General features: G+C 36.5%; 1 protein-coding gene across 7 annotated transcripts in view; it reads right to left on the reverse strand.

The window, feature by feature from the left end:
- CTNND2 (catenin delta 2) overlaps positions 1–14,262 on the reverse strand; it is a 662,788-nt gene that overhangs the window by 414,687 nt on the left and 233,839 nt on the right. For all 7 annotated transcript variants that reach the window (XM_054059035.1, XM_054059034.1, XM_054059037.1 and 4 more), the window contains one exon: positions 5,571–5,683. In XM_054059035.1, the coding sequence (XP_053915010.1) occupies positions 5,571–5,683 (113 nt within the window). The remainder of the gene's footprint in view (positions 1–5,570; positions 5,684–14,262) is intronic.

A 14,262-nucleotide genomic window follows, 5' to 3' on the forward strand; every position in this document is an offset into this window, starting at 1 on the left:
ATTCTGTTGTACCACAGAACAAATAACACATAAGCTTCATCCAAGATCTGGAAAGATATCAGATAGTATCATGCTTAGCATTGACAAAATATTCCTCCTCAATGCAGCTAAACCTGAATTATCCCAAAATATCATTTTATGCAAAGCCCAACTTTCATTTTAGTTTTCCTACTGAGGACCCAATGTAAATTACATACCTGTTCAGGGTTTTTTAAATTGAACTGCCATCAAAGACACAGTAAAGATATGAATCAAGTGACACAAGCAAATATCAACAGGTCCAGTGCAACAGACTTGTAGAATTTAGGACTAGCATTTTCAGAAATTCACATTTTCAAAAATCTGCCTGTTTTACTCCCATTTCTAATTTTATTTCAGTTTAACTTTTTTATTTAGTCAGTAGACAAAAGTTCATCCAAGCACAACTTAAGCTTCACACAATCCACACGAAAGATGAGCAACAAAGTGTGACAAAACTTTAAGCTTCTTCAGCTCCTAAACTACTGAGCAAACATACATTGCAGAATGAGATTAAGTTTTGAGCTACAGCATTTGACATGAAAAGATTTGTCAAAATCTTTGTCCACTGCTGAAATTCCAGCCTTCTTAAAGAGCATCACTTTAAAAATTCTGATTACATTTCTTGAATGTGGTGACTATTAAAATCATGCTATTAGCTTATGTTCAAAAAAGCAAGCACAAAAATCACACTTGGCATCTTCTTAAGTAATGATAAAATAGTGATCCTTTTCATTTCTGCTCAGAAATAACTGTGCATTCTTTTTTCTTTTTAAGATTTAACTTTCTACTTTCCATTTAACAAAAAGGGGTTTTTTTTATTATTGTTTTAAATTTAGAAGCTTCCCAGGAGTCCTTGGAGACATGACTGTAACCAAAGCAATCTGAAAAAATTGAATCTTTTAACTGACAAAATGCTGAGTTTATGAAGAACCACAACATAAGCAAAAGTTTTCCAATAGTTATGGTGTATAAATTTTACTTGAAAGTGGCTTTATTTTCTGAATGTGATTGTTGATCAAATTCTTCGCATAGAAACAACTGTTTTGCTCTCATAATATAATAGAATTGTATCTTTTTCTTTTGGCTCATATTTTCTATAGAGCTGACACGCTAGAGCCGATGTATTTTTCAACTTTGATTTTCTTGACATCTACATTCACAGGTAAAGGCAAACCATACATTCACTAGTTTAGATTAGACAGGGAGTTCTTTTCTGAAATACTAGAAGAATTGCATGTAAAAAAATATACAGAAATCTAATACAACTATTTTTCTAGTATTTATGTGGAAATAAAAATAAAAGGAGCCCTGGAGGTTGCTTAGAAGGACCCCAGCACAAATCAGGTCCAACTAGATAATTCTTTTTAGGCCCCTGTACAGTTACAATTATAGTATCTCTAAGGATGGCTGAGGTTGGTAGAGACCTCTAGAGATCACCTGGTCCAATTCCCTGCTCAAGCAGAACCAGCTACGGCTAATTGCCCAGGACCATGTCCAGGCAGCTTTTGAACACCTCCAAGGATGAAAACTCTACAACCTCTCAGTTCAAACTGTTCTAGTGTTTAGTGTTTAACCAAACTTACGGTGAAAAAGTATATTCCCTACATCTAGTCAGAATTTTCCATGTTTCAACTTGTGTTTGTCCCCTCTCAGCCTACCACAATGCACTTCTGAGAAGTCTTGTCCTGCCTTCTCTACATCCTCCTGGTTGTCGACAGAAAAAAGACCCCTCCTGACTACTCTTTTATTATAGCTAAAACCCTGTGCTCCCTCAGCCTCTTCTCATACACCATTTGTTCTCTAGCCTCCAACCTTCTCCAACCCTGCACTGAACTTGCTCCAGCATGCTAATGTCTTTCTCATACTGAGGAGCCCAAAACTGGATAGGGTACTCAGGATATAGCCTCATGAATTTCAGACAAAAGGGAGGAATCATTCACCTTGATCTACTGGCTACACTCAAGTAAGTTGTGCACATAAAAGAGTGATAAAGAATACGAAACAGAAACTTATATTCAAGTTTAATGGATTAACTAACAAGTATCTACAGTTCTCCAATGAAGTCAACAAGATATTTATTTGTGTAAACACACACCTACCATATTTGTTACACATATATGCATGCAATTTATTTTCTTGCTTGTTCAGTCTCTCCATTCGGTGGCACTATTTTCCTTGAATTCTTTCAAAAGAAAAATGAAAACATCTATCTGAGTCTTCAGAGTGCCTTGGAGATCTTATTTTCATCTCTGGAAGGAAAAATAAACCCACTCTGACTTTCATCAGCTTCTGTTCTGAGGAACTACATGATGTGGCCAAGGGAAATTCAGAAATTTGAATACATTAATATGTGCCTAAAATTATCAGAGATTGAAAACCTCAAAGATATGCAGGCATATAATTGCCCTCCGTACAAAAAGGAGTGACAGAATGATGGATCTGGCCCAGAGGGAATAAGCAGCTCAGCCACAGGGATTGAGCAGTATAGAACATGACTAGGCTCCTTACGCAATGCAAGATGAAATTTTAATACTCAGCAGGCTGAGTAATGAACTGTTCAGAGTTTGCCAACAGGGAAACCCTGTCATGGAAGAGTTCCCTAAGTTTTGTCCTACTTCATTGGCCAAAGCATTTTATTTGGCTTTATTGGAAGCCATTGATTCTCCCTTCCATTCACTGCCAAGAACCTGTTCCTGAAGAGAAGACTCAAAGGAGGACTCCATGAAACTACTGTCCCAAGGAGGAAAAGCAGAGACCAGTTTTCCTGCTGTCTCCACAATGAAAGGTATTGTAAGTACTTTTTATGTGTACCGCAGTATTTTTAAGATGTTAGATCTAGATATGGCAGAAAACACCACTGTGAGCTGTTTTAACCCAAATGAAACTGCAAATATGGATAGCTGCTCCCTGAACTAGTTCTAAATATTTTGTTCTTAAATAGACAGAGGTAACAAACATGAACAACAAAAAAAAAAGCGCCTTTTAGATAATTTCAGTGAATTATTTTGAATTGAAAAAAAAAAAAAATCTAGCTTCCCAATACTAAAATGTCCATTTTGATTATTCCTTGATAAGGAAAAGCACCTGAATAATAAACCTCGGTGTCATCAGACAAATGTATATCACTGAGGGATATACATTCAATTCTACTGGAGACTTACAGTAGGATTTCACTTTGAATAATGACGGTATTTAAAATAAATGCAACTGATTTCAAGATTGTTTCAAAAAGCTCTTTACCAATAAAAGCTTAGTAACAACAGCTATAAATTCTCATTTTAGTTTATATTCCACCGGAAAAGCACACTTGAAACAATTAATTATTCAGTAGCTCAATAATATAAAGAAGGAAAAATTTTCAAATTACTCTGTATCTAAAAGCATTTACTATTTGCCATGAAATTAATCATCTTGTTTCAAAGCAAGTCTGCCTAAAAAGCTCAGCGTCACAGGGCATCATGTCTATGAAAAATAGTATTTTTGAGCAAGGCTCTTCTGCCCCCACAGACTCTAACAGACTATAACAAGTTAGATAACTTCCTTTCCTAACATATATTATTCCAATACATAATTCTTTATTTTCCAAGTCTCTGTCTCACTGTACTATGTGTCGAAGGAGTATTATCAAATCTGAATGAGCACTGGAAAGTAAGTATAGCTGCCAGACTTGATACTTGACTTCACTTTATAGTCCTGTTAGCTCTACCCTCTCCCATAATGATTTAGTATTCTTAAAACTAGCAGAAAATTAAAGCTCATTTAATATGTATAAAGACCAAACAAAAACGAAAATTAGTTATTATTGATTCCCTTTTTCAAATCACTAGCAAAGTTTAAGAACAGGTATCGAATTGTAAGCTTTCAACGTCATCTTGTGGACAACAGTATTTCAAGTATCTCTTAAAATGTTTTTAGTTGAAACGCACAAAGAATTTCTGAGGAAAATCACAGATGTCATAAGTTTCCACGAAATCTCCTCAGTTATTCCAGGAGAATTCCACAGAGATATTATTCATTCCACAGAGAGATTAGGAGTAAAAATATTAAACTTCTCAAATAACTGGAATCTCTTAAGAAACAGCTGAGTGACATTGATACAACTGATGATTCAAGGTATAACTTTATCAGTAGGAAAGAAGTTCACCAAGAAACCATTTGCTTCCAAAGAAGAAATTTCCCAACCTCCAGATCACTGGCTGGAATAATCCTAAAATAACAGTATTACTCAAACATAGCTCAGTAATAGTCAAGCACAGTTCATATAGCTTTTTTGAAATGCACTCATACCATACTTAAAATTTCAAGTGCTGGGAGAGTGCGCTTCACGTGCAAATCCAGAACTCTACTGCATTGCCAAATATTACCTACTCTGTGCTTAAATAATTCTAAGTAATACAGTTTCTCTAATGTTAATATAAGACTAGTTGGTGGGGAAGATGATATAGAATAAAGTAAGATTTTATCTAAGGGAATTAATTCTCACTAGATTTATTAAGAATGTTTATATTAAAGTCAACTTTGTGTAGAGCTTCTGCTGAATTAGGGAAGGATTCTTCTGACTCCATAAATTTTAATTGAACTGCTTCATTCAGCAGTTTTGTTGCATCTTTGGAATTCTACCGAAAAATTATTTCCTACTTATCATGGAAAACAATTATTTATTTGATTGTAGTCTAAATTGCTTAAACCACGGAAGAGTTTCTTCCAGTAGTTACAGATATTTTTTGTAGTTCCAACTAGTACCACACAAAACTTGGCACTAAGTACAGCATATCATATGTGATCTTATGCAGTCAAAAGATATCACAATGTTCCCACTGACAGAAACAGAAGATATGTTTATACAACGTATTTTTTCTTGATCCGTGAAACTCATGTACTATCATCTTTTATTATGTTTACACAAGAAAATAAAGAAAATAGCATCAAGAAGGTCAAAACTACCAAATCTTTACTCGCACAAAACTGACCAAGAAATAAGCTTCCTTTTGTTGCAGTTTCTTAAATAATCTTGCCATCATCAAAACCACGTACCAGACTAATTTCTTAAACTGAAGAAAACCTATGTTTTAGAAAAAAAATAAGGACTGATTCTTATCTTACCATTACATTTTGGTGTCAGGTCATCAGTTTTAAGTAATTATTTCTCAACTTTTAATACCTTGAATGATGAAATTATAATAAAACTTATCAATACATCTCTGCAAATAGGAAGCTAAAAAGCTGTGGCTGAGAATTACAGCTGTATTGGTAGTGGAAATAGGAATTTTGCTTTTAATCCATTCAGAATACAGCAAATAAATGAATTCCAAATGTGACTATTTTGTTACTGGAAAACATAGATACCAAATTGCATGAAATTAGGCTGCCTCTTGAATTTTTCATTTTAAAAAGCAGATCCAAATGCAAATTTTCCAACTCTACTAAAATCTCATGCTCCCTGGTGTGTAATTTTTTTACAAGATGATGATCAATCTTGTTCTCAGTGATGATTTGTAACAGCAACAAAATTCATTACATCACAAAGAAATTAACAATTCATACATTACCTAATGCTGCTCATGCTTCCAGTTTCTGATCCAAGCTTACATCTCTCCAGCTGGCTAGCTACAATCTGACGTTCAGCCTCAAGTTCTCGAGTCAGTCTCTCAAACTGCAGTTCCTGAAACAAAATAAAAGAAACCATTTATTTTGACTTCTTTTTAGAATAAATTATAATAAAATTAAAATTTGTTCAACAAATATTACTATACCAGCTTATGCAGTTCAATTTTTTCTAGTAACACCTACTCATTCTTTCATTCGTTCTAATGAAATACATTGTTGAATGAGCCATCAGGAATGGAATTTCCAAACACATTAAATAATTTAGGCCTACGTGAAAACCGCTCATACCTCATGTAGACCTCTCAGCAGCATTCAAATGTGTTATTAAAAAGCTGATCTAAGTATGTTCACAGATGAAAACAATTTGTGTTACTTAAAAAAGATGCAAAGTTCCACAGATGACCATGTGGTGACAAAAGCTTTTGTACTCAAAGTCAACCATCGTGGTACATACCTGTGAAATAAAGCAAATTCAAAGTATGTTGTTATGGAGTGAAGACAGTTTAATATCTGCAGATAATGATGTGCAAAAGGGAAACTTCAGTTGTCTTTTTTACAAAACCAGTGTTAAAAATCCTGCCACTAATTGAATGTATTTCCTTTTATTCTGTCATGAAAGCCAAAGCAGTCCCACCAGATAAGATTTATCCACAGAGCTTATAAATACGCTTCTAAAGAGTTTTTAGCTTTATAGACAAGAGAATATTTTTTTAATTAAAAGGAAAAAAAAGAAGCAAAATCAATTCAAGTAGAATTCCCACTATTCCTTAAAGAGCTACATTGCCGTCCTACAGCAGCAACAGATTTATCAAATACAGAATTGAAACACTTTAAGGGAATTGTTTGTTGTAAATCTGCCAAATGTTGGTGTCCTTTCATTTTTGTCTTACTTAGAATTAAACTGTTCTCACAGGTAAAGAGAAATAGCTCTCTTGCCCCTTTTCTTAAAGTTTTTCAAAAGCTGAAGGAGAAATATTTCAAGAATCCACTTGCTACAAAATTCCTGTGTCCACACAAATGCACCTATTATCTCTTTTCCCCTCTTTTCTTTCAAAAAAGATCTCACCATAAAGCAGATGTATGGGAGAGAGCCCCTTGAATAACATCCCAATAATGTCTTGCCCAGCAGAAAAACAGCAGTGGAAATTACTTGGGTCACTACTTGCAGCCACCAAGAGCCACTGAAGAACTTGGTATTTGAGAAAAAGGAAGAAATGTTAGGGATAGAGGGAAGAATTCAAAAGTCTTCATCCTATCCATTACCTAAAATCTCTGACCAACAAGCCAAAGATATATGAAGGTATTAAACTTTCAAATCACTGAAATGAGGCAAACTATAACTTTAAAGGAAGAAGGAAATGTCTGGTGGCCGTTCTACATAAATCAGCTGGATTATTCCCCTTTGTTTCTCTTGTTATTGGCATGGAATAACTTCTGTCCTGCACTGAGTAAGGCGGAAAAGTCCATACAGGGTATGTATAGCATGAACTAGCCGGTGTAAACTTAAATGTCTACTGACAGTCAAAACAAAGCCTACTTAAATCCACATTCCTTACTCCAAGTAAGACTATCCAGAGGACAAGGATAACACTCAAGACTGATGTAGAGTAAAACATCACTGTTCACTGAATGTTAATAGCGCATCAGTAATCATAGTTAATAATATTCTATGCATGTTTTTCCAGTACTCAAACGTCTTCATCATTGTTCTTTGCAGATAGGACTATTAAAAATCACCTAACAATAATCACTTATGTCAGATATGCCTACTTCACATAGAGCATTTTTCTCTCGCCTAATGGAATCAATTGTCTGAAAAGCCGAAGTGACAGTTGATCAACTTTCCAAGAGTTATTATTCAAATTCTGGCCTTGTTCACACAAAAGAATATCCTCACTACAGGAAGGATTGTAACAAAAAATATTACTAAAGTTCTGAAGAATGTAAAATTAAAGTGGCGTAGTATTTGCTATGCCAGCACACTTATATCAAAGCACGTAAGTGCTGAGAAATTTTGATAGTATAAAATACCAAACAAAATCAAACACAGCATTAATGTTTAGTTTCAAAGTAAAAGCAAAAGCTTTAACAGCTATTCTGTTCCCCTGCATTCTTTAAGTTACTGGATTCTACCATGACAATTGCATCGATGCACATTTTGATGCCTAGCATAAGTTTTCATTCAGCCAGCTTCACTTCCTTCCATTGCAAGTGAGGCAGGTCAGACATGTTCTTTGCCACGGCCTATCTGAGGGCACCCTTTTTACCTGTCTAGTGAGAAGATGCAGCTGTCCTCGTAGTATTACTAAGTAAACATAACAATCAAGTACTTGGGAAGTAATGTTTGCGACTGTCCATTTGCCTTTTCCCAGACAAGCAAATAGAGCTCATTGTGTACTTTTACTCTAGTAGATGTGCTACCAAGCCCTCTCCAGCTCCATTCTGTCCACCTATCTCAAATCAACTAAATGAAGAAAAGCCCCAAACCTATTTTATCAAAATAGCTTAGAAGTTTACTTTGCCTCCAAAATACACTTTTCTTCTCTTGACTCTATCATTTATCTTTCTTTCCTATTTACTCCTTTCTGTTCTCTTCTGCATTCCCTCTTTCATGTCATAGCATACTTTATGACTCATGCCTCCGCTATTTTCTTTCAGTCCTACTATACAAATTGCTAGTCTAACAAATGCCCTAAAGTGACCGGTTTAAGCAGCCACTCTCTCTCTGTCTTTGGATAATTGAGGGAACTCTGCTCTTCTTAGGATGTATAAACCGATCTCTTCTGATTTCACTGCCCACGTTATTGAAGTCCTGCCCTGCAGAGACGGCTGGAAGAGAACAGTTGTGTGTAAATTCCACTTCAAGCAGGAAGCAGAGATGTGCTGAAAACTTAAGAAAAGAATAATATTGGTTTTCCAATGCATGAAAATGGCTAGACTAGGTGAGCAGTAGCTTCATTACTAGCTTGATTTAATTGTTGCTACTTCCCACTTAATTGTCTTCTGCCAGGTGCTATCAGAATTTAGGGATGGAAGGAAGGAGATGCAAAAGAAGGTGGGAAGATATGCAAATCAGCAGAGTCAAGCAATCATTAGCTTAGAATTATTCTCCACATTAAATTTAAAAAACAACTCTGTTGGATATTCCCTCACGTGATGACAAAGGTGCAGGTCCACAGGGTTGCTTTTGGAATGAAAGAATAAAAGATGAATTCAAGTAAGAGTCAGGAGAGTCTGCTATGTTATGCCTCCGCATCAAGAAACTCTTGCAAAAAACAAATTAATAGGCTTACTTCTCTTTGTTCAGGAAGCAGTAAGAATGACTAATATTTGAATAAATCCATATGTTTAGATTTCAAGCAGCTGTCACAGTGCAAGATGACAGAAAGTAGAAATAGTATTTGCTCACAATTCACAAAAATAATCACCAAACTCGACTTCATCATTTGTCTTATTTGTTCTGTTTACAGTCATTTTCATCAGTTCATGCCATGTTATGTTAACTTCACAACCTTCTACTATTTATCTGAATCAAGCTAAACGGAACATCAAAATTAAAAAAAAATCAAATTTCTACTTATTGTGATTAAGCAAATCTGTTGTGGAAAACTGCAGAAACTACACTCCAACATCAACATAATTTTAAGTAAAGCCACATCAAGTGCAGCTTCCTGGTCTGTGCTACAAAGAGCAAAGATGACAAGGCAGGTGCACGTGCAAAGGCACTGCAGAGTGAAATGACCAGTCTGGCAGTCCTTAGCACCAGAAAGGGTGTGGGAAGCCAACAGAAAGATGAGAGATAATGATCACAGTAATGCAGAGAAATCACTCAAGAGAGTAGCTTGTAAAGGAAGGAACTTCTTGTTAACTAAGGGATAAAGTATCTGCTAGAGTCTGAAGCAATTTAAGTTTAAAAGTGGTATTTGCCCACTACCATGGTTTTTTTTTTTCCTGTAAAAATATTCATTATTCCATAGATGGCAAATGGTCATATTTGCCTTTTCAGTATGAGCGATACATTTTACTTGCCCTCTGCAGCCACCCTGACTTCAAGCATTAAATAAGACTTGAGTCATGTCATATGTTTCACAGTGGTCCAGAAACTGAATAAGCCCTGATGGAAAACATCACAGTCTTCGGAGAGGTTATAAACTCCTGAGCTCAGGGCATCCCAAGTAAGAGGGTATTTGGTTATTTTTATGCTTTGTATATATTTGGTGGTCTGTATTGACCCATACTGTGATTCTATGATTTGAATGGTGGGGGGAGGGTGAAACAGGTCAAAAGAAATCTGGCTGATATTCAGAGCTGATCTCACTTTACTCTGTGAAAGGACTGAAGGATTACTTCAAGAATATAAATGACAGAGAGATGTGTATTGATGCTGAGCAAAAGACACAGCAAAATCAGTAGAGACAGAAAAAAGCAGCTGCTGCAGAAAAAAGAATAAATCTAAATTTTGGCAGAACAGCCTTGTGTATTCATTGAATGCCCAAGAATCTTAAGGTCATAATAGTAACAGCAAAACCATTTAGCTTTTGACTGTAAATATGCTATTCAAAAATAAATTGCCGTGCTGATGATCATTTGAATCTTCAAATACAGACAAACAACAGAACTGAGGTAAGGCTAGGAATCCCTGATGAGATAAACAGAGAAAGTCTGACTGCACCTACACAAACAAATAAATCCTCTCCTGGATTGAAATCTTTCACAAAAGTATCTTAGTACCACAGAGCTTCCTAAAGTACATAGTCTATAGAAACACACATTGCCTCTATCTTCTTGCAACCTATTAAATAAGAAAAATTGTACCTCAATTAATGTCACAAGTAGTACTTTTATGTTGCTATGCACATCCCATGGCATCATACATAATTCCATACACTGCACGTCTATCAACTTTAATTAAATGCCATTACTTAGAGTGGTGTTGGCAACAAATTGTTCTTAACCTACCATACCAGATACAAGTGAGCAACTAAAACCGGGGCACATACTTCCCGAGGAAAACAGTAAAATCTCAGTGGAAATTTAGGCACAGCAACAGACACAAACCAAACCTGACAGCCCATCCTACCACCAGAAGGAAAACAGAATTTCTCGATGCTTTCAAACAGGATAAAAACATTACTAGCAATGTCTCTATCCGTCTGACACTGGACATTGTTCAGAAACTTCAAAACTGGGCTTTAGAACATACCATTCAGTTGTTCCACCTGATCTACTTTTTCGATTGTTGGACTGTGATTTCACTTGTACCGTTCTCATCCTTTTTCACTGTATTGTTTCATTCTTCTCTTTTATTGCATAACATGGATGTGAGTGAAAAAGCTCACATCAAGGTAATAGTCAGATGAACACAGAGGTGGCAAATTCAGTAGTCCAATGGTGGATATGTTATTGTAGGATCTTAACGAAGGCCAAAGAAACCCACCAAAACCAAAACAACAAGATAAAAAACCAAACAAGCCAACTTGTTAATAATAGTTATGACTGCATCCATATGGAAATGAGAATCTGCAGGTAACACCAGCTTGAAGGAAGCAACTCGTAGATTGGAGGGTAGGACTACTGTTCAGAGGAAACTTAACATGTTGGAGGAACAGGCCAAGGGTATTGTCAGGAAGTTCAAGAGAGAAAAATGAACTGCCCTGCACATAGAATGTAATCCTCCATGTAGCAGTTCAGCATCCCCACAGAAAGGATCTGGGGATCTGATGGACAACAAGTTGCAACTCAGCAGTGCATTCCTGTGGCAATAATGGCCAATCGCTTACTTCACTATACTAGCAAGAAAGATGCTAGCAGAACAAGGGAGTAATTATTCTCTCTAATTTGGTACTCCTGAAGCTGCATCTTGAGTACAGTGCCTGGGTTTGGGCCACCAGCACAAGAGACATGACAAGATTTTGAAGTAAGACAGAGGGCCATGAAGATGGTTAGAAGATCAACACCCCGTTTGTACAAGAAGCAGCTGAAGAATGTGGCTTGTTTAGCAAGGAAAAGAGGTATAGGGAGGACCTAATCACAAATTTTCTCTTCTTAATGGGCAAAGACATAACCAGGCTCCTCTCAGAGGTATACAGCAAGTGGACAAAGGTAATAGTCACAAGTTGCAATGAGGTAAAATCTGATTGGATATGAGGAGAAAACCCACAAAACAAACAAGCAAAAAAACCCCAAGCTTCAAAACCAAACAACACAGCAAGGGTGCTTAAACAGTAGAATAGGTTGCCCAGGTAAGATGTAGAATCTCCTCTGGGACATTTTGAAAGTCAGCTGCAGATCTGATTTAACACTGACACTGAGTCTGCCTGGAGTTGACTTTCAAAGGTCTCTTTTAGCCCAGTTTTGACACGATCCTCGAACTGATCAGTCCTGGAATTTTTTCCAAGTCTTAATACCTTTATCTGTATTATGGATTAGAGATCGGCAGCTATCGAACTCTCTTGATCATCATCATGTCCAAGACACGCAAAGACATTAAGACATCCGTAAAGACACGTTTGATTCGATGTAAGTGCTAGTATTTTATCAGCCTGAACCTGTATTTCTCTAGCTCTTTTCCTCATCTGCTCTGAGGTTTTTAGCAATTCCATGCTTCTTTACAAGAGATCAGCATGGCATCTGGGCTACTATGCATATGGATTACTTACAGGGTAAAAAACTAGTCTGGCTGATTTGGGTGTTTAAAAATAAACTATTCCTTCTTTCTCATGTAAGATTACTTCAAAGAAGTCCCTTTCATGCTTTTAACAACTTTTACAGAAATCAGACCCTATTCTATTTTCAAGACCCTGATACAAATGAGGTCACAATTGCATTCAGTTGCATGTTTCAGCTTGCCAGTCACACTGCTCTATTCCTCTGAGAGTTACAGGCAACCCTTACTCTGCAAAACCACGCGGTCCAATTGCCTGGACTTCTGTTCCTAGGGAGATTGTATTATTTCTTCTCCAGCACAATCACCAAAGTTCTTCACATCATCTCCATTTTTCTGTTACCAATTGCCTGGTCCTTTTTAATACCATTTTTCCCCTCCCTGTTTTGTATTCAGCTTTAGTCTCTCAGCTCACTTCTTTCTTCTCCTCCTCACTAGTTTTTGCATCTCTTGCCAACACTCTTAGGGGTTATCATCTACCATGATTGTTGTGCTATTCTACTGCCTCACATGCAAACTATTTTAGTCTCCAAAGTAATAAAGTGTAAGTAAAAGCCTAGGAGTGTTAGGACAGGATTAAAACTACTAAAAGCTTTCTAATCTCATACCTCTGCTTCTCCTCTTTCCACAGCAGCAATCTGAAGAGATAAACTGACTTCCTAACTCACTAGTTTTGACTTGGTTTAGGGCTTATTGAGAATAAAGCTCAATGTGGGAGCAAAGCAAAATCTCAGAGATGGTGAGTCTTCAAGAACAGAGTAACATCCAAATTCTTCAGTGTTACACTGGCCCGAGCTTGTAATTCTCATCTACCTCTCAGTTGTTCAGGTACAAAGATTTACTATGTCTAAGTGGAAAAGGGTCATTCCATTTACAGCAGCAGTTTTTGGAACCCAACTTATATTTAGCAAATGTAGTATATCAGACAGATCTGTGGACTGATGCCTTTTACATCGATTATCCAACACATACCTGTACAGTCATTTTGTTCTAATAAGTGCAACACAGTCCTGTTGCAGCTCGAAGATGTCTTATTAAGATGTAAAAATTATATGTATGGTTTAAAGACAGGTGAAAAGCTAAGAGAATGAAACAAAGTTGTTTCAAAAAGTGGAATTTCTAAAACTGTTCTAGACATCGAAGCACTAAGAAAACCTTTCTTGAGTCTGACAACATTCTCAGCTTCTAGTCTCCGTTTCAGAATTCTCTGATCTGATCTGTGGTCTGATAAGCATTATGTCAAGATGCTAGCAATAGCTACAAAGCTGTCAGTATACACACCAACCTATGTGGATACCGATACCACACAACACTTTTACTGCAGTCTGTCTCATGTTCTGAGACCTCAAGTCCTTGCATTTGGTTTGTGGGGTTCTCCAGTTCCCAATTTATGCGTCTCTAAACTAGTTCTCCCAGAGTTTGAACATATACATCCTTCCTAGGCATTGTGTACAGTTGGAGAGCCAGTGTTACAAATCTTCGGCTTCACACTTGTCCAGACTGGTGTACGAGATTAGAGACATTTAGTCCCTTCGTTTTCTCCTGTTTCCATTGGAGAAATTCTGGTGAACAATTTTCTCTTTTGATTTTCCTTGCCTTGTACAAAAGACAGATTTCTCAATCCATACATAGACTGTCAGTGCAGCATATTCAAGAACAGACTCTGTAATTTGCAATTATCCTTGAATCTCTGAATTAATTAGGACACTAGATCTGAATATTGTCATAAGCAGCTAGAAAAGAGCTAGTCATTTGTATGCAGGTAAGGGATTCAAAAATTATCTAACATCTAACAATGCAAGATGGTTTCTGGGGTTTTTTTTAAGAGCAACCTACTGCATGCAATTAAAACTTGGAGCATTTTGTTTTTTCTTTCCCTACAACTAACAACACAGAACTTTGATTTTCTACATATTTGCAAGACTCAGTTTGCTACACTTACTGAATGTGGATGGACATTCAAATAAATA

Source organism: Cuculus canorus, chromosome 2 (assembly GCF_017976375.1).
Source record: "Cuculus canorus isolate bCucCan1 chromosome 2, bCucCan1.pri, whole genome shotgun sequence".
Taxonomy (NCBI): Eukaryota; Metazoa; Chordata; class Aves; order Cuculiformes; family Cuculidae; genus Cuculus; species Cuculus canorus.